At 38.2% G+C, this 20,453-nt stretch overlaps 1 protein-coding gene across 2 annotated transcripts; it reads left to right on the top strand.

Moving 5' to 3' along the window:
- Positions 1 to 1,399: 1,399 nt before the first annotated feature.
- On the top strand, positions 1,400 to 17,079 carry LOC136676732 (keratin-like protein KRT222). Of its 2 annotated transcripts, none has more exons than XM_066653927.1 (11): positions 1,400 to 1,965; positions 4,454 to 4,595; positions 4,703 to 4,907; positions 8,557 to 8,639; positions 9,717 to 9,870; positions 11,183 to 11,362; positions 12,812 to 12,916; positions 14,414 to 14,634; positions 14,798 to 14,970; positions 15,339 to 15,441; positions 15,878 to 17,079. In XM_066653927.1, the coding sequence occupies exons 3-11, from the start codon at positions 4,710 to 4,712 to the stop codon at positions 16,089 to 16,091; spliced, it is 1,431 nt and encodes a 476-aa protein (XP_066510024.1). In that variant the 5' UTR covers positions 1,400 to 1,965; positions 4,454 to 4,595; positions 4,703 to 4,709; the 3' UTR covers positions 16,092 to 17,079. The 2 variants fall into 2 exon arrangements, with proteins under 2 accessions (XP_066510024.1, XP_066510023.1); XM_066653926.1 differs by having other exon boundaries at positions 1,400 to 2,010.
- The last annotated feature ends 3,374 nt before the right edge of the window (positions 17,080 to 20,453 follow it).

The raw sequence follows: 20,453 nt of genomic DNA, 5'->3' as shown, positions 1-20,453 counted from the left end.
GCGTGGGTTTCCTCCGGGTGCTCCGGTTTCCTCCCACAGTCCAAAAACACACGTTGCAGGTGGATTGGCGACTCAAAAGTGTCTGTAGGTGTGAGTGAATGTGTGTGTGTCTGTGTTGCCCTGTGAAGGACTGGCGTCCCCTCCAGGGTGTATTCCCGCCTTGCGCCCGATGATTCCAGGTAGGCTCTGGACCCCCCGCGACCCTAAAATTGGATAAGCGCTTACAGATAATGGATGGATGGATATATATATATATATAATGTAGAATATCTGTGAAATACTTTATTGATATATTTTTTTAATTTCAGTCATTTCATATCCAAAAGTGACAACAATGAGAGTTAAAGATTAAAGGGAGGTAAAAATTAAGCACTATCTACACACTACAGAAAATAAATGAGGAAGAGGAGAAGAAGGAAGGGTGGGAGACAAACAAGACTACAATTACCATAAGCGCAATTACCTAAACCACTACAGTTACCACAGTCCTATGCAAACCAAAGAGTTTACCATATTTGTCCTAACAGCCTAATCACACAGAGAATACATTATATTTTTCATATAACTATGTGCACTGAATCGAGATCCCCAGACTGTGTCGGTTCAGTATGAATACACATACAGTTATAAACAGTGTGTGAAATACCCACTTGTAATCAGGGTTATCTATGTTCTACTACATGGGCTAAACGCAAGTCTTATTTTGGTATTACAACAAATAAATGAATAATTAAAATCATTACTGGATACTAGATAAAGTGCATGATACTTGCATTATGCTACTTAGTCTTAATTAGGGTGACCAGACACCCTCTTTTACCTGGACATGTCCTCTTTTTTAAACATGTCCGGGCGGAATTTCACAAACATCCGGGATTTTGTTTTTCTAGAGTTTACATAGAATTTCGAGAAGCGTTTCGTTCACAAACTAGTCCCGCCCTCCCCTACTCCGATTGGTTCGCGTGAGTGAGAAAGGGGCATGGTGAAGTAGCCTAAAATCTTCTGATTGGACGGTCTGACTGTAGAACTACCGTTATTGGTCGATAACCTTCTCTGTAAACATTTAATTGGTCAGTCTGCACGTCAGTAGTCCTTGTTTACGTCAGGCAAAGCTCATGTACCTACCCTCATCTCAAGCAGCTATGCGAAACGTAAATGTAAGTTCTCGGATTAATTAAAAAAAAGAAATTCCCATGTTTTCCCATGTGTAGCAAATAGAAGTGTAAAGGACCTAAAAGCACACATAGGTTCAGCTAAGCATACAATGGCAGCGAGGGGCGAGAGCTCATCGCTCAAATGTGCCTGTAGGTGTGAATGTGTGAGTGTTTTTTGCGAAGGACTGGCGCTTCGTCTAGGATGTATTTCTGCCTTGTGCCCAGTGGTTTCCAGTAGGCTCCGGAGAATGAATGAATGAATAATTAGCCAAATGCTATTTATTGAGTATCTGAGTTACTAGATGTTTTCTTCAGCTTTAGATAGCGTGATCAATTTCAAACAATATTTATTTCACAACTGCAGCTAAGGAATGTATATAAGGGTGGCGCAAGACTAGGTTAATAAAAGTGGATTGAACTGTACTGAACTGATGTATATGGTTAGTGCATTGTTGAATATTGTCTATTTGCAGCAGTTATAGCCAAACCATTGAGAAACTATTCAGCTAAAAAAAAAAACTGGGTTATTAGAATTTGTTAACTGAGGGCAGGCAGGTAGCCACATGCTGGGGGCCCATTGGTTACTGAAATTGCTCAGGACAGGCTGTCTTGAGACGGCATTGTTGTTTTTCATGGATGTCTTAGGTCTGTGAACTCGCTGGGCTACATTCTCTTGTATTCCCAGAGAGAGAGAGAACAATGTTTTATTGCTTGGGAGTGTCCCTGTGAGACCAGACGCTGCATCGCACCACTTCGTCTCAGGACACATCACCACGGCTGGAGAGAGACAGATCGACAAACAAATCCTCAGGTTAGAAAGAAAGACACTGGGAGAGGCACAAGAGGGTGTGTTTTGGTAAGTGTCCCATTCTGGCAAAGCCCTGTTTTACTTATTGTCTGTGTCTCCTTAACGATTATCTGTGTGTGTGTGGGTGTGTGTGTGTGGGTGTGCGTGTCTCTGTGTGTTTACCTATGGATAAACATTTACGCACTTTTCCAGCCTGTGCCAATGCAAACACCTTAGCACTCCTGATGACTGTTAGTCACATAATTGCAGAGAAATACAATCAGATACTTGACACAGGCTTAGTAACTTCACCGGGTGCTGGGGATATCTGCCCACAACTCTGGGTGTGTGTTCACTGCCACAGGTTGCTCACATGTGGAAGACAAATTTTGTTGTATATCATACAATGAAAATAACTGCACATTTGAATTTTTTTATTTAAAATTCATATTTGCAATTTTACTTTATACATTTTCTGTTGATAGAAATATTTTGAGCCATAAGTTTGTATTGTTATTAGAGTTAACAAATTTGGAGGGGAACAATAACTGCTATTTGCTAATAGTTTGCAAAGTGTAGAACAATAACATTACAATTATGTTCATGGGTTTGCAATAAAACTTGTTTTACATTATTAAAATTAATAATTCCAAACCTTAAAACAGTAGCATTATATTATATAGTAAAGTTTGTGTATATTATCCTGCTAACCAATTTTCATTTGAAATTAGTTTGGGTTTTGGGAACATTAGGTACCTGAATATGAATATTCCTAGAAATGTTTAGTTAAGACATCCTTACCCAGTATCCACCCTCAATAAACTCCCTTATGGAAAACATTATAAACTAACTTTGCAGTCATGTAATGCTATAAGAGTGTTCACTTATTGTTACATGGAGAACATTAGTTTATAAACATTATATACTTATAAGGTGGAAGAGTTGCAGAACAATATGTCTTCAGGTAATAATGCAGGGTTAAAGGTGGATTTTGAAGCATGTGGCGCCCTTAAGGCCTGCATGTCCTTACAGTTCCATTCTTCACTTCAAGAACAAGTGAATTTACAAAAACATAAGTAGAATGAATAGGATATTACCCATAAAATCCTGTGTCTGTGAATTGTCGGGACATTACATAGACTTCCTAAATTTATAAAAACTTACCATTTACATCCCCATAAGTACTACTAGCTTAACCCTAACCCAAATTTAAAACACTTCTTCACATTAAAATGTAGTGTTTTACACCAGTTAGTGCCCACAATGAAGTCAAGTCACCCCCCCGATATTTGATATTTCAATTTTTAAATGTGGAAACTGGACAGGGACATGTGACCACTGTGTTGCATCACTTTTCAACCCTTACAACCCTTTGTAAGTTTTTGGGAACAGAGGAGACAAATTGCTGTAGTTTTAAAAGTGAGATGTATAAATATAACTGTATAAATCATTCAGCATTAACAATGTCTTGACAGATGTACAAGTTACCCATGCAGTTTGTAACTTAATGCACTCCCATACAATCATGGATGCTGGCTTTGGAACCCTTCATTTGGATGATCCCTCTATTCTTTAGTGTAAAGAACAGGGCATCCATTTAAAATTTTAGATTTTTTTGGACCACAGGACACTTTTTCACTTTGACTCTGGTCCATGTAATGCCTATCATTTTGAAATTCCTGTTGAATTTCTCAAATTGAAAAAGTTGAAAAAATAAGCTAATAAGTCATTTGAAAAATTTTGCTTGCTCTATAAAACAAATTCATGGTTGCATTTTCTCTCCCTTTTTTTTCTTCTCTCTGTTGAACTGCTCTGACTTTCGGTCCTTCAAATGGCACTGCATTAAAAACTTAGAGCTAACTTAAACTTAAACACTCTAGAGCTCTGAAATGAGAAACTGCAGTCTAGAAACCAATTTGTTCGGTCATCTAAATTTGATTCATACACCATAGATAGATGCTTTTAGGACCAAAATGGAAAAGTTCCACATGGACTCTTACCAGAATTAATTTCAAAATCTGGCCAGAGTTACAGTATTATGGGTATTTAGGGCAGGGGTGAAGAATAAATGTGAAGGCACTGTTTATTCTGAAAAAGATATTTCAGTTTGGAGCAGTTTGTAACTTTTTGGTGGACTAAGAAATATATAAAAAAAAAATCAGAAAAGATTCAAAATATAACCTGTTTTGGAATATGTTGGAGGCACCGAATTTAGAATGAACAAATACTTACAAAGATGATGTGTTTTGTACTATTTTCAATTACACAGAGCTTAAGCAGACCTCTCTCTTTGCTGCTTTATGCTGTTATTAGCATTTCACAAAACAGCACAAACATACAAACTCACTCTCTCTTATATCTGTTTGTGTGTGTGTGTGTGTGTGTGTGTGTGTGTGTGTGTGTGTGTGTGTGTGTGTGTGTGGCACTATAATCCTGGATCAGTGAGTACAATAGTTTGAGTTAAACTCGTGATGTAAATTGCTCGCTCTGACCACAAAGCCTTTTTTTTTAGCTGCCTGTCACTGACCAGCAACAGGAATCTGACCATTGAACTGCATAGCCCTTTGGCCTCCCGGACCTGCAAGAAGCTAGCCACGGGACATACAATTTCATCTCTACATGTACCAGCTAAACATTAGCTAATATTGAAACAGGTCAGTGAACTGGAGCTGGGCGTAGTCTCTATGGCAGTGTGTCCAGTGCATGACTGGTGTGTGTTTATTGGGTGTGTTTTTTTTTTTCATACTTTTGTGATGCTCAGTGGTCCAATGGAGGAACAAGACAAGCCACAGGAGGCCCTCCGGGGTCTCAATGACAGGCTCAGGAGCTTCCTGAAGCACGTGGGACAGCTGCAGCAGGAAAACCAAGCCCTTCAGGAGAGGATAGTGGAGTTTGGACATAAGGGTGGTCAACAGGAGCAGGAGTGGAGTTTGAAGCAGAGGAGAGTGAGGGAGCTACAAGAACAGGTGAACAGTGACAATTAATTGCTCTCATATACACATATATACAAATAGTCACAGAACAACCAAAACATTGGCATGACCTCTTTGTTCTTGCACTCATTGTGCACTTTAGCAGCTTCACTGAGTTTAGAGATACACTCTCTATTGTTCTACATGTACATATGTTGCTCTTCATACTATGTTAGCCCCCGTTCACTTTGTTCTTTAATGATCAGGATCTCACAAAACATGTATGATTTGGGTGATGTTCAAATCATGCTCAAAACTGCAGTGACACTGACATGGTAGTGTATTAATGTGTTGCGCTGGTACGAGTGGATCAGATACAGCAGTGATTCTGGAGTTTATAAACACTGTGTCCACTCTCTGTGTACTCTGTTAGACACACCTACCTCATTGGTCCACTTTGCAAACTCCAGAAGCACTACTGTGTCTGATCCAATCATTCCAGCATAACAAACAGCCACTGCAGTGCTGAGAATAATTCACCTCCCAAACACTGCAGACTATGTTGTAGTCCTGACCATTAAAAAACAGGGTGGAAGGTGGCAAACAAACTATGAAACGCAACAGGTGTACAATAGACTGCAATTGTAGAACTGATCAAAAGTAGCTATACAAGTCAATGGAGCTGGTAAAGTGGATAATGAGTGTAGGAACATGGTCAGGATAATGTTTTGGCTGGTTGGTGTGCATGCTCATACATGTAAAAAGGTTTGTGTGGCCCATGTCAAATCTAATGTTTTGTTGTGAAAATATGTATTACACCCTCTATGGAGTGATATGCATAATTACTGCTATTATGTATTGGATTTAACATACAGAAAACCTTGCATTATGAGAAGCAGAAAGTGCCACCAAGACTTCTTCGGTTGAAATGTAATAAATAAAGGGTGGTCCATATATATATATATATATAACCCTGAACATGTATTTACATAAGTCTGTGTCATCGATTCAATCTTGTGCACACATCCCCTCCCCATTCACACACAATCTTTAACACACACACACACACACACACACACACACACACACAGGGTTTCCATGCATTGTGGAGAATTTAAATTTCATTAATTTCATGAAGACCTCTCCTACGCTTTGCTTTAAATACTACTAGTCAATAACCATAACCATTACCCAAACCAAAACATTATGTATATATGTCTATTATCTTAGATTGGGTAAAGACATATACCTATATATATATGTTTTTACCTAATTTATAGGTAATAGGTATAAGTCTTTACTGGGTCGTTCTCATTCCTGGGACCAAAGTCTGTTAACACACTCACAAACTTTTGTCTTTGTGAGAACTACAATGCAATTCCCACAATGTAAATCATTAAAAGCACAAACATACAGACACACTCCTGCACGTTACACAATGACACCAGCAGCAATCACTTTACACAACATTGAGTGACATTACTTCATGATTATCACAGCCAGCAGCAGAAAGACACTCTTAAAATTTAGAGTGTTATTATGTGTTGTGTGTGTGTGTGTGTGTGTGTGTATGTATGTGTATGTGTGTGAGACATACCAAAGAAGAACCATTCTTGGCCCTCTAAATGGTATAGGAAGAATATTTTGCAGTCAAACTATGCAGTTTCCTCTAATGTGAATGAATGAAAAAAAATGAAATAAGCTTTTGAGTTAAAGATTTCTCAGAAAAAGGCATTACAATTCCATTTTCAGAAAAGTTGGGATGCTGGGAAAAATGTAAATAAAAACAAAATGCAATGATGTATATTGGATCATTTAAAACCTATATTTAATTGAAAACGGAACAAAAACAATATTTTATATGTTGAACCTAAAAGAATTAATTTATTTTAAATTTTTTATATATCATTTTCAACTTTTGACTTTCAAAATTATTATATAATTTATATTTAATAAATAAATTAAATAATTTATATATAATACATATTATATAATTAAAAAATTATATATACGTTGAACAGAACTGAAAGGAATAAGAACAAACAAACAAATAGACCAAAAAAAACGCAAAAAACAGGTAAATAAAGGTCACAAATACATAATATCAGCAGACATTCAGTGAACAGCTGTGGCCTCGTCAAAAGTTAATTTGTAGAACTGCTCACCTTCTTAATGTGTTTGAGACCATAACTTTGGTTGTGCAGAGGTAGGGGCTTGTACACAGTTCAATACAGTGAATAGCCCTATTCCACCACCGACTAATGAGGAGATGTGTCCAAACTCTTGACCGGTACTGTACATTTTTATAATGTCCCAAACTTTTTGGAAATTGGGTTGTATAAAGCAATGTTTCAATGTTTAATGTAATAATTTCATGTTAAACACCCCTGTCTAAAATCCTCTCTCTGATTGTTTCTCTAGAATCAAACCTCTCTCAATCACTTTGTTTACATCTCAACCAAAATATTATGAAGAAAATTCCTATTATAAAAACCGAGGCTTAGATAGCATACAGAAAGGAAAACATCACAACAATGATGGAAAATGGCATGACCTTTGGCTTTATTCCTAATGTTGTATTTCTTGCAAAAAAAAAATAAAAGCTTTCTATATGTTCCATTATTTAAAACATGCTTGTTTAAGAGCTTATTTTCCTAGGCAAGATGAGGCACGATAAGGCCCTTTCCCAAACACACCCTAGTATTTTCAGTTTGCATGAGATTTACAAACACATAAAATTGTTTTCCAGTCTCCAGAAGTGTCATGTCATTTTTCAGGTTTTCTGTTTTTGTAGAGGGCGTTAAATTCCAGATCTAGCTCTCACACTTTGAATTAGTTTCCTTCATCTTATTTTCTTCCCACAAATCACACCCTTACCATCAGAAAGTGAAAATGCAAGGTACACTGACAGTCAAATGTTTGGACACAGCTGACTGATCATATTTTATATCATTTTGAGGATACAGGAATCCAAAGGCTTATGAGCAACCTTTTAGTCTGCATGTTTACACTTTAATTCCTTACTCTCATCACCAAAAAACTTGCATGTTTGTTTCTAGAGTAGTTTTGTTGCACAAAATTAATAACTAATATGGGCTATTTGGTTCAAATTATATATTTCCATTGGTATTATAAGTGAATATAATTAACACACCCAACACAGTGTGCACTCTGCATGTTTTACTATTCAACTAGACATGTTTATAATACAGATGGCAACAGTAGATCATTACATGTGACATGTGTAAATGTTATTGTTGTATGTTCCAAAATCTGGAAACTTCAAAAGTAAGGAGCCCTTGTATGAACAGGCCTGTCTTAGCTTTGTTTTCCATGGGGTCACTGAGGGTCAATCATGTAAACAAGCAAGTAATTATACAAATCCTTTAATAACTGACTCATTATAACATTAACATCTGGGTAAACCATGAGCTGGTGTGGAACTGCTGGGCTCCTAGTTGCAGAAATGTGGAGATTTTCTTTCAGGCCTCATCCAGGGTTATTTAATGGGATTACTGAGATAAGTCAAAATTCTGCAGTAACTTAGCAGGTAAAGACTGTAACATTTGACCCACCTTTTTCCTATTTCTGGCCACTTTATTAGAATCCCTTAACTCATAGATCTACAAAAAGGTGCATCATTGTATTTGTGATCGTGTATGTGTTCTCTATGTGCTGACTTTTCATGTATTTGTATTTTCAGATTAGTGTGTTGCTGATAGAAAATGCTGAGCTATCTCTACGTAAGGCAAACACCAAATCCAGTGTCTCTCACCTTCAGAGGAGGTGTGTTCCTCTGAAAACAGACAAAACACAGAAAATACAACTAAACACAGACAAGAACACTGACAAACAGTCAACGAGAACAGACAAAATATAGTAAATACAACACAAACACAGACAAAAATTACAGACTAAACACTGAAAATACATTCAAAATGCCAATGAAACAGATATAGACATAAGCACAGACACAGCAGACTATAGAAACACCAAACACAAACAAACAAAACATCAAACTCATGATTAAACAGAAATTAATGAGTACCTTCTAGTGGAAGGTGTGGATGCAGCTGGAACACAGAGTGACAAAAAATGTGTGTGTGTGTGTGTGTGTGTGTGTTAGCATGTGAACAGAATGTTTGGAATGTGTGTGGTATCAACCTGTGTGTGTGTGTATGTAATTTTGTCACATGTAAACGGTGTGTACGTAACCATGTGTGGAATTTTTTTGGTGTGTGTGCAGGTGTGCAGGACATTTTGCATATTAATTAGAGGTTTTGCTGCAGTAACAGCTTGTATTCTTGTTGGAGCATTTCTGTGAGGCTCCAAAGACATTGAGCCATGAGTGTGTTTATGTGGTCAAGTACTGAGCACTCCAAATCCTTCCAAAGATGACTAGAAATCTATAATTTCCTATAATGTTAATGCAGTTCCACTGCTCCTGTCAATGCCAGGTGGCTTTATAACTCTCTACATTACACTTGGCACTGAGTGTGGTGACCATAAACTCAGACTATAGACTCCAGAAAAGCATTTAATACTTTCCTATAGAGATTATTAAACTGTGTATACACAACTTTGTCACATATATGTCAGAAGAGTAAAACTTAAATTAGTCAAATTAACTCATTACAATGGGGGTATACAAACATTAGTAAAGACATTAAGGAGTGGTTTCCCTAATAGGGATTAAGCTTAGTCTGGGACTATATCCTACTTCAATGGAAAATCACAACTCAAAATGCTGTGTAGTCCAGGACTAGACTAAATCCCTGTCTAGGACACCACCACATAAGGCATACGTATGCCTTGACCTTGTCCTGACTTTGTATACATCTGTACATGTGTGTGCAATTCTAGGTGTGAAATAGAGGAGAAAATGCGTCTTCGTTTGGAGCAGAGAGTCTCTGAGCTAAAGAACAAAAAAATGGACATGGACCTCGCCAACACCCTGCTGGAGAAACAACTACACACACTCAGAGAAGAACTGCTGCTAATGGAGGATGAGCAAGAGGTAGAGTGAGAGAGAGAAAGAGAGAGAGAGAAACAGTGACTGTGAAATATATAATTTTCCTCATTCCATTCACTCACCAATCTGTCAGTGCTAACTGTATTCGTGAGAAACCTAAAGTGTTTTCTTTCTCTTTACTTTGTGGTTTTCTTCAGAAGTGTGTGTGTAAATAGAAATACATTTTTATGTTCTAATTAAAATGAAAACAGAACCAGGTGCAATGTAATTGAGGAACATAGCAAAGTGGAAACTAGGGCTGCCAGAAGATCCAATAAACAAAAGGCCATTAATTAGAAGATCACTAAATGGAGCATCATATACATCAATCAGCCATGACGTTATGACCACCTCATTGTTTCTGCACTCATTGCCCATTTTCTCAGCTCCACTGACCATAGAGGAGCACTTTGTAGTTCTAAAGTTACAGTGTCTCTCTGTCCTCGTCCATACAGATCCTGGATCACAGTGTAGTTTCTCAATTTTCCTTTACAAATTGTTTGCTGCTCACTGATTTATCTACAGCTCTCTGCTCAATGATATTGTTTCTAATTTGTGCTTGTAGCAGATTTAGGCTCAAGTGGATGTCAGCAAATTCTATCATCTAAATCCTCAAAGGAGCTTTATGCTGACTAACTGCTAGACTGAGCACACACACACACACACACACACACACAATCCCACTTGTGCTACTAGTGTGTATTACAGAATAGGTCTGGAAAAACAATGTATTTCTTTTATTAATGTGCAGTTTACATTGCTCATCAGAGAATGTGTACAGGAAATGTAATTTCAAACAGTGCAGTGAATTGTCAGTATTGTTTCTGCAAGGATACACCTCATGTACATTACTTATTGCGGTGCACAGTGGGCTACTTACAGTGCACTGAATACTCCCTCTTATGTTTGCAGACACCACAACAAAATGGCTGAACCCTAAAATAGTGCACTATAAAGTGAACAGGGTACAGTTTTGGACACAGCTAAGGTGACTTTAATGTAGGTCATTGATTCTGCTTTAAAACTTAACTGTGGGGCATGTAATTGTTTGCTCTAGTTTCTGGATGCAGCTAAGAAACAAATTACCCAGCAGGCTCTCCCATGTGATGTAATAAGCGATATGGTTACTCTGTGAATAAGATTCAGACCCCTCTCCTCATCTCTTTGGATTTTTATTGGTTCCCACCTCTATCTCGGTTTCTCTATCTCTCTTTCTCTCTCACCCACTCTCTCTCTCCCCCTCTGTATCTCTCCCTTTCCCTCTACATTTCGGTCACTCTTTCTCTATACCCCCCCCCCCTCTCTCTCTCTCTCTCAGAGGGAGCTGTTTCTGCAGCAGCAGCAGGCTGATGCTTTGTTAGTGCAGAGAGCCAAGGAAGAAGAGGTAGAGGAGGATGGCAGAGGAATGGAGTTCCGGAGTCCTCATCCCGGCCCAAAGCCAGCTCTACCATCCCAAACCAGGACACATACCATCATCCACAACAGAGAGAAAACCCAGGTATGGAGTAATCTCTCTCTCAATCTCTCACTCTCTCTCTCTCTCTCTCTCTCGAAAAGGGTGGCTGCTGCCCAAAGCACTGCAGATAACTGTGGTTTTTTTTTGTTTGTTTGTTTTGTTTTGCATGGTCAGGACAAGGAATTTGTAAATTTCATAAACTAAAAGAAGAAAAATACCTCTTCTTACAAATGGGACATATTGCCTTAAATATTGGTACTTTAAATAATACATATTAAGATTACTATTAATATATACAGAGAGAGAGAAAGGGAGTTTTCATGTACATATACATACACATACATATTATATAAATTATAAATCAAGCCATCATACTAATCCATTGATTAACATGCTGAGCTGACAGAATTAGCTGTGTTCATCCAAGTATATTGATTTCCATTGATGGTGCAAAAGGAAAAGAAGCAGTTGTTCACTACATACCTTGGAGGGTACGTGCTACTTCCAACCTCCAGGCTTGGTAGCCTCATGTGACTGGGGAGATCTTAGATCATCTTATCAGCAAACATCTCTTTACACAACTGTTTATAAACATCATGTTCATAGCATGCTTATGTCAATTGTCATTTAGCAGAGGTAAATAAAGTTTCATTATACTCTATATGTAAAAAAACTTGAAGGACATATGAGTGTATATAGATACTAGACATATATGTAGAAAGTGTAAGACTCCACATCCTGGCAAGTGTTGTGTGTGCATATGTATGTGTGTGAGTGTGTATGTAAGTATTATTGCTTTGATTACAGTGCTTGTTGTTAAGCCAAACCCTCAGTCGATAAGAACTTACTGATGCTTGTGTTACAATGATTGTCCTTCTCTGTCTCTTACACACACACACACAAACACACACACACACACACACACACACACACATACCCCTAAGGCTGATTTATTGTCTGCTACTGGAAACTGGCAGCAGGCCTCTATCACCCAGACATCCAACAGCAGTCAGCAGCAAGCTCGTATCAACAAGAGAACACTGTTCCTCCTTAAAGAGATCATACTCTATTTTTATTTCCAAAAAAAAAAAAAATGTTTCTGGTCACCTGCTTAGCCAAAATTTTTTCTTAAATGGAGGATATCAATACAGTTCTGTGAATACTTTACACTAGATGTTGGAACATTGCTCTGAGTTCTGCATCACAAATCATGCCAAAAGTGTTAGAAAGTGCTCCATCATTATGAACTGCTCCACAGCCCCTGTTCTGCTTACCCCTCAAGCTGACACCTATAACTTGACATGTTTAACTCATGTGTATGCTCATGTGTAGCTGCTTCAGAGCATCCCGTTTCATGTTTTTCTCTCTCTTAATAGATTATGTAAACCATGTTTAACCAATTTAATGTCTGTGTCCACAATGGGGACACCTTAGAATAGCTGAATTCACTTAATTGTGTCTCCAAAATTGCATGTGCTTATGTGTATACAGGTGAGCCAAGGTGACAAGGCCTTGCAGGAGGCAAGGGCAGAGCTTACAGAAGTCCGAAAGCGTTGGCACACTTTCCAGGTGGAAATTGAGTCTCTACAAGCCTTGGTATGTACACACTTATACACACACAATGCACAGTAACTTACAGTTTCCAATATAAAAGTCAACACAAGCGTTGATAATATTCTTTAATCCATGTTTTTAGATAAAAGTATGTAACGCTGTGCCAGAAACCAACCATCCATCCATTATCTGTAACCACTTATCCAATTTAGGGTCGCGGTGGGTCCAGAGCCTACCTGGAATCATCGGGCGCAAGGCGGGAATACACCCTGGAGGGGACGCCAGTCCTTCACAGGGCAACACAGACACACACACATTCACTCACACCTACGGACACTTTCGAGTCGCCAATCCACCTGCAACGTGTGTTTTTGGACTGTGGGAAGAAACCGGAGCACCCGGAGGAAACCCACTCGGACACGGGGAAAACACACCAACTCCTCACAGACAGTCACCCGGAGCTGGAATCGAACCCACAACCTCCAGGCCCCTGGAGCTGTGTGACTGCGACGTGCCAGAAACCATTTAATGAATCTTTAAGGGACCAAGAAACAAACTTAAGATACCAAACATGGATTGGCAGAGTGACAACCTTTGGGGTAAAATTGAATACTGCATAAATGTTGCTGCAGTAACATCTCTGATGTCCAAGGGAAACAAAGACTAGTCCTATTCTGACCCGATATAAGAGATGCTACCACAGGAAGATGTCAGACAAACAGTCTATCTATCCTTGCTGTGTATAAGGCTATGTAGCAACAGACCATTCGTAGTGCCCATAGTGACCCATTTCCACAACTGAAAGTGTCTACAATGGGCATGCAAGTATTACAGCTTCACCATGGATCAATAGAAGATAGTGGCCTGGTCTGAAGAATCACATTTTCCTTTAAATGTGAGCAACAATATGCGCCGCTTACCTATGAAAGAGAACGGTCTAAGGAACTTGACAAAGTTTTTAATGCCTTGACCTAACCTCCACATTCATCAGTCTCAGTCCAACTAAATGTCTCTGGGATGAGTATGAGTATGATTTACGGCCCCACTATGCAGCTTAAAAGACTTAATGGACATGTTGCTGATGTCTTGGTTCCAGATGCCACAGATAACCTTCAGAAGCCTTCTGAAGTGCATGCCTCATAGAGGTACAGCTGTTTTAGTGACACAAGAGACACCTACATATTAACTATAAAGCAGGTTGTTTTAATGTTATGGTTGATCAATGTCAGTGCACTATATGCCCAAGAGAGTTACTGGGGAGGTTGTTGCCCTTTGCTGCAGTAACTGGTACTGCCCTTCAGGGAACATGTTGGAACATCCTGCATCAGGATGCATGTTAATGCCAGGTGTAAACAGGGTCTTAGAGTGGGTATGTATTGATGTTGGATGATTAGTTCTACCACAAATATCTTGTAAAATGCTCCATAACTCCAGGGAACAAAGCACTACTGCTTCATATCACAATTCTATGGAAGTTTATAGGCTTCTAACTGTTACTTGACAGTGGGCAGTCCAGCCTGAGTGTATTTCTCTGTACAGGAGCGAAGTCTACAAAGCTGTTTGAAACACACACAGCAGCACTACTCTCAGCAGCTGCAGGACTTGTCCAGTTCGGTCCAAGGACTCGAGACAGAACTTGAGGACATACGGGATGGACTTGCTGCACAGAGACAACAACACAGTCAGCTGCTAAACACCAAAATGAAACTGGAGAGAGAGATTGCCACCTACAGGAGGCTACTGGAATTTGAGGAGGGCAGGTGAGGGCTTTGATTTCTCATTACAAAAGAAAATGTTATTTCTAATAAAGGGGAAAGTGAGTGGAAGTAGGAATAAATTGCTTTCGAATACACCGACCAGTATATTGAAGTACAGTGTTCTCTCTCTCTCTCTCTCTCTCTCTCTCTCTCTCTCTTTCTGCAGGTTCCTGAGTAAGGATGGGCAGACAGTGAAGCTGAAGCCCTGGAGAGGTTCTGTGTGTGTGTTGGAGCAGAACGGAGTGTGCAACGGTTCTTTTGAAGATGGCACAATCACTGAGACATCAAACAAACATGGAGCAACACTACAGCGGCAGGGCAGCCGTGTCATCCTCACAGGTCTTCACAAACAAATACACACATAATTTATGGTGTAACGGTTGTATCTGGATATCACCCAGATGTTAATGTATCAAAACTAGGTAAAACAATTGATGTGTTCTCCTCCAAGGGTGCTCAGCTTTCAAATGTTGTTTCAGAATTAAGCAATGACTTCATATTTCTTAAAGGGAAACTCTTTTGCATTGTCTTCATTTTCCCATTCAAATATAACTGTCAATATTGATAAAAGTAATAATAATAATAATAATAATAATATTAATAATAATAATTATAAAATCTAAAAAACAGAAAATGAAAAAAAAAACAGCTAGATGTAAAGAATGACTGGGTATCTCTCTATGTATTGTCTGTATAATTTTTCTCAGAGCCTGTAGGCAGCAGAGATGGAGAGATTTGCACAGTGAAGACACAGGAGATTGTGGACGGAAATGTGCTTCAAGAAAGTGCAGAGGGACATGGGCGAGTGGAGTAAGTAAATACAAAATTTATCATTTCGTTATTGTTATTTATTTTGATTGCTGTTGATATATAAAACTGTCTGTGTCCTCTCTGTGTGCGTCTATTAGGCGCCGAAGCATGGTGGCTCCTCCACCTCTTTGGTTGAGCATCGCCCCTAATTGGTCTATAGACTCGATATGTAATATGTTAAAAACCCTCAAATGTCCTGAAAAATAATACATTATCCATAACCACACAGCTGTATCTCCACTGCCCCAGGACATGTATTTTACAGTATACTGCATTTATTCCCACCATTTAGTCTTGATTACCTCAGGATAACTGAAAAATATTTTAGCAATATTTTCAATTAACTGTTCTTTCTTTCTTTCTTTCTTTCTTTCTTTCTTTCTTTCTCTCTCTCTCTCTCTCTCTCTCTGTGTGTGTGTGTGGGTGTGTATTACAGAACAGAGAAGATCGATAAAGTGATTAAACAGTGGGAAGGCTCATTTTTTAAAGGGAACCCAAAGCTAAGGAAGAAGTCTGTGTCTCTACGCTTTGACTTGCACATGGCGGTTGCAGATGAAGGCTGTGGGCAAATTAAACAGGACACTCTGCCAGATGTGGAGGTTCGCCTAGTCATGAAACGGTCTCGCAGCATCCCTACTATCACTCAGTGACCTCACAGCAAAGGATTGCAGTCATCATGATGACTACGCCACATTTAACCTTCATTAGAGGACTTCCTGGAGAATGGGACATGATATCACTGTGGTTACATCATGGACTTCCGTGAATCAGAAATATATATATATATATATATATATATATATATATATATATATATATATTTGCACTTTGTGAACACTCATGCTACTTATCATTGCTCCAAAATGCTAGCCAACAACATTGCCAAACCCCACCTCCAAATGGAAGGTTCTATGTTAATTAAGTAATTGAGAAATCTATAATAAAAGATATAATACAAAACTTGCCCATATAACATAAGCTCTGAAATCTTATCTGTTTAGTCACCATATCCATAATATAAAATTTAGGACAATATCTATTACAGAACAACAGCTCTTTCACTAGCACTTCTCCAGATAAGAAAAATATTTTAGAAAAGTGTCTTAACTCCATAATTTCCTAAACACTATCCAAATCCCATCAGTTATTCTAGATTTAATTGAATTTTATTATTTAATTCTTTATTACCATTATGTCTTTTTTGTCACCAAACAGATGTTTTTTCAGTAAACAACACCAAAAAAAATGTTTTGGAAAAAAATGATGGAAAAAAAAGAAGTTTGGACAGTTTCCATTACAATTTTTATTTCTGTTACAAATAAAGTTGTGATGACCCCATTAGGCAGCAGAGGGAGAAAATAATCAGTTCATATGTCTTACCTTTTTTCATATGTAATTACTAATCTAATTTAATTACTTTTCTGTTAATGTTGTGTTCAAGTTTCAATTATGAGCTTCACAGCAGTCACAGTGCAGATTTTTCTTCTGTCACATGAATATGAATTAAAGATAAGAAGCTTCTGTAATACGGCTGCAGAAAATTATTTGCAAACCATATCATCCTTGATGAGAATTTCCAGCTGAGAGAATTATACAAGGGGGTTTGGCAAAGTTGTCACATTAGTTGCAAGGTTAATGAAAATGTCAGTTTGTTTAAAATTAAAATAAATATCCACTGCAAATGTAGGCTAGATATGAGCTTTGGACTCCAGTTTTCCTTATCAAAATTGGAAAATAAAAGTGCATCTACCGCTTGGAGAAATAAGAAGAGAAATCAAATTTTACACCCCAGTGAGCTTCACTGTGTCAACAATATAAAAAAAAAAATTGCAAACACAGCCAGATCTTGAGATTTCTACTATCACTTTTGTTTAGTCATTGGATGCCTTTAGGTTTACTGAACAGAAAATGCGTTGATTACCTTAGATACCAGGACAGCTTATATCAAAAGCTACAGAGACTAGACTCGTATAAGTAGCAGTTTGAACCGTCAATTATGTGATTGTCCAAGGTTAAAGTCATGTCATGTTTTATGTATCACACATATAGGTTTCTTACAAACACCAACACTGTCATTGGACAGCGACAAGATATATAAACAATATATATATATATAGCTCTGTCCCATGAAAAACATGTATCATGTATGAAATCATTATAAAAAGATTCAGTTATATATATATATATATATAGGTGCATCTCAAAAAATATCATAAAAATGTTTATTTTAGTATTTCAAATCAAAAAGTGAAACTCATATAGATGTTTATTTCTTTTAGTGTTGATGATTATGGCTTACAGCCAATGAAAACCCAACCCGAAAGTCAATCAGAAAATTAGAATAACACAAAACACCAGCATTTTTTCCTAAGCCTTTAAAATGGTCCCTTAGTCTCGTTCAGTAGGCTACACAATCATGGGGAAGACCGATGACTTGACAGATGTCCAGAAAGCAGTCATTGACACCCTCCTGCTGTAGTCAAGCAAATTAATGGAAAGTTGAAAGAAGGAAAACGTGTGGTAGAAAAACATGAAATGGCAACAGGGATAGGCCTTGAAAGGACTGTCAAGAAAAGGCCATTCAAAAATTTGTGGGAGATTCACAAGGAATAGACTGCTGCTGGAGTCAATGCTTCAAGAGCCACCACACACAGGTGTATCCAGGACATAGGCTACAACTGTTCCATTCCTTGTGTCAAGCCACTCATGACCCAGAGACAACACCAGAAGCGTCTTACCTGTGCCCAGGAGAAAAAGGACTGGACAGTTGCTTAGTGATCCAAAGTCTTGTTTTCGGATGAAAGTAAATTTTGGTCCCAGAGTCTGGAGGAAGAGCCATGTCATCTGCTAGTGTTGGTCCGCTGTGTTTTATCAAGTTCAAAGTCAGCGCAGCCACCTACCAGGGCATTTTAGAGCACTTCATGCTTCTCTCTACTGACAAGCTTTATGGAGATGTGAATTTAATTTTCCAGCAGGTCATTGTACCTCTCCACACTCCCAAAAGTACCAATACCTGGTTTAATAACCACAGTATCAGTGTGCTTAACTGGCCAGCAAACTCACCTGAACTAGGTTTCAAGAGGAAGATGCGAGAGGCACCCTACTCAACAATGCAGATGAGCTGAAGGCTGCTATCAAAGCAACCTGGGCTTCCAAAACACCTCAGTAGTGCCAAAGGCTGATCGCCTCCATGCCACGCATGCCATGCCTTCATGCAGAAGGAGCCCCGACCAAGTTTTGAGTACATACACTGTACATGCTTTTCAGCAGGCCAACAATTCTGTATTGTTCTGAGATAATGGCTTTTGGGTTTTCATTGGCTGTTAGCCACAATTATCAGCATTAAAAGAAATAAACGCTTGAAATAGATCACTCTGTTTGTAATATATCTATTTAATATTAGTTTTCACTTTTTGAAATCAATTTTTGATGATATTCTAATTTATTTAGAATTGTCCAGAACCCATGGTTTGCCAGAAATAACCTTGTGTCTAAATTGAAATACTACAAACTCTCTTGCTAAAAAATCAAGCATGGTTTTATCTTAATTGTAAGCAAATCTGATAAATATCACTTTAGACTATTACTTTGTCCTTAAACCTAAGTGACAAACGATGGTTAGTAAATATTTTAACAAACTAGTCAAATTAGCAATATTGTCCATTTGTTTTTGATGGATATTAAAACGCCCTAGTGTAAACAGCCTTAAACCAACTGCAAAACTGTGTTCTCCAAACCTTTGTAGATATCTTAAACTTAAAGTAAATTTTCAATATGCTGCAGCAATATAATGATGTTATTTCAGGTTATCCAGCTAGATACTATAAAGGGCAGGTTTACTGAAAAGGCATTGGGTGTGAATATTTAAGGTTTTTATGGTTTTGCTTTTAGTTGTTTAATTTTCTAGACACAACTTCTGATTATCTGCTAACCAGTTGTTATTCCCAGTCTCTATGATTGATCAAACAGCTAATATGCTTTGTAATGTCCATGTGAAGCAAAACCTTTTATTATTATTTTTTAACTGTAAAACCGAGGGACAAATGTACCTCAGAGTATCACATGCTATAATCCTCTATGCTAGTTTGAAATGCACTTTGAAAGACTTAACAGCTCTACTTGCTGTGTGATGAGCTCTGTGTTTTGGCAAAATATGCATTGTTGCTTTTTTCAAATAGATGCCAATTTAATGACAATTTTATTCTAATATATTCATAATTTGTGCAATTATAAGATTTTTGGCCTCTGAACTGTATGGCAGGTGCTGAAGTAAAGCTGATATTAAATAAAATCATCTCAAACTATTCTAAAATGTGGAATAAAATCTCATTTTCATCTACATTTTTTAAACAAGTTATTACATATGAAATAATATTGAAAGAACATGTGTAAAAGCATTAGAATTTATTATAATGATTAGCATTGCAATTAATAAATAATTAGCAATAAATCAAATCAAGGGTGACGCGGTGGCGCAGCAGGTAGTGTCGCAGTCACACAGCTCCAGGGACCTGGAGGTTGTGGGTTCGATTCCTGGTCCAGGTGACTGTCTGTGAGGAGTTGGTGTGTTCTCCTCATGTCCGCGTGGGTTTCCTCCGGGTGCTCCGGTTTCCTCCCACAGTCCAAAAACACACGTTGGTAGGTGGATTGGCGAGTCCATAGGTGTGTGTGACTGTGTGTGTTGCCCTGTGAATGACTGGCGCCCCCTCCAGGGTGTATTCCCGCCTTGCGCCCAATGATTCAGAAGGCTCTGGACCCACCACGACCCTGAATTGGATAAGTGGTTACAGATAATGAATGAATAAATGAAATCAAATCAATTCTAAAGTTCAGTTTAAAGCTAAATTATGGGTTATAGAGGCATAGGCCATTGGGTCTTCTCCCTATCCAATATGTAGACAGTACATACTTGTTACGTGGGAATTTTCAGCTGAAACTTCTTATCAGGTTCTTTGGAGCTCTTATCACCACTACCAATGTTAGCATACCTAAGTGAGAGTTCTCAGTTATTT

Source organism: Hoplias malabaricus, chromosome X2 (assembly GCF_029633855.1).
Source record: "Hoplias malabaricus isolate fHopMal1 chromosome X2, fHopMal1.hap1, whole genome shotgun sequence".
Classification (NCBI taxonomy): Eukaryota; Metazoa; Chordata; class Actinopteri; order Characiformes; family Erythrinidae; genus Hoplias; species Hoplias malabaricus.
The sequence above is the reverse complement of the archived record's forward strand: the minus strand, read 5'-3'. Positions and strand labels throughout refer to the sequence as shown.

What these genes read in the sequence shown, in the direction of transcription:
- LOC136676732 (XM_066653927.1), top strand. Translation starts at nt 4,710, where the DNA reads ATGGAGGAACAAGACAAGCCACAGGAGGCCCTCCGGGGTCTCAATGAC. An exon ending in GTCTCTCACCTTCAGAGGAG is followed by an intron (nt 8,640 to 9,716) that starts GTGTGTTCCTCT and finishes GTGCAATTCTAG; the next exon opens with GTGTGAAATAGAGGAGAAAA. An exon ending in GAGGGACATGGGCGAGTGGA is followed by an intron (nt 15,442 to 15,877) that starts GTAAGTAAATAC and finishes TGTGTATTACAG; the next exon opens with AACAGAGAAGATCGATAAAG.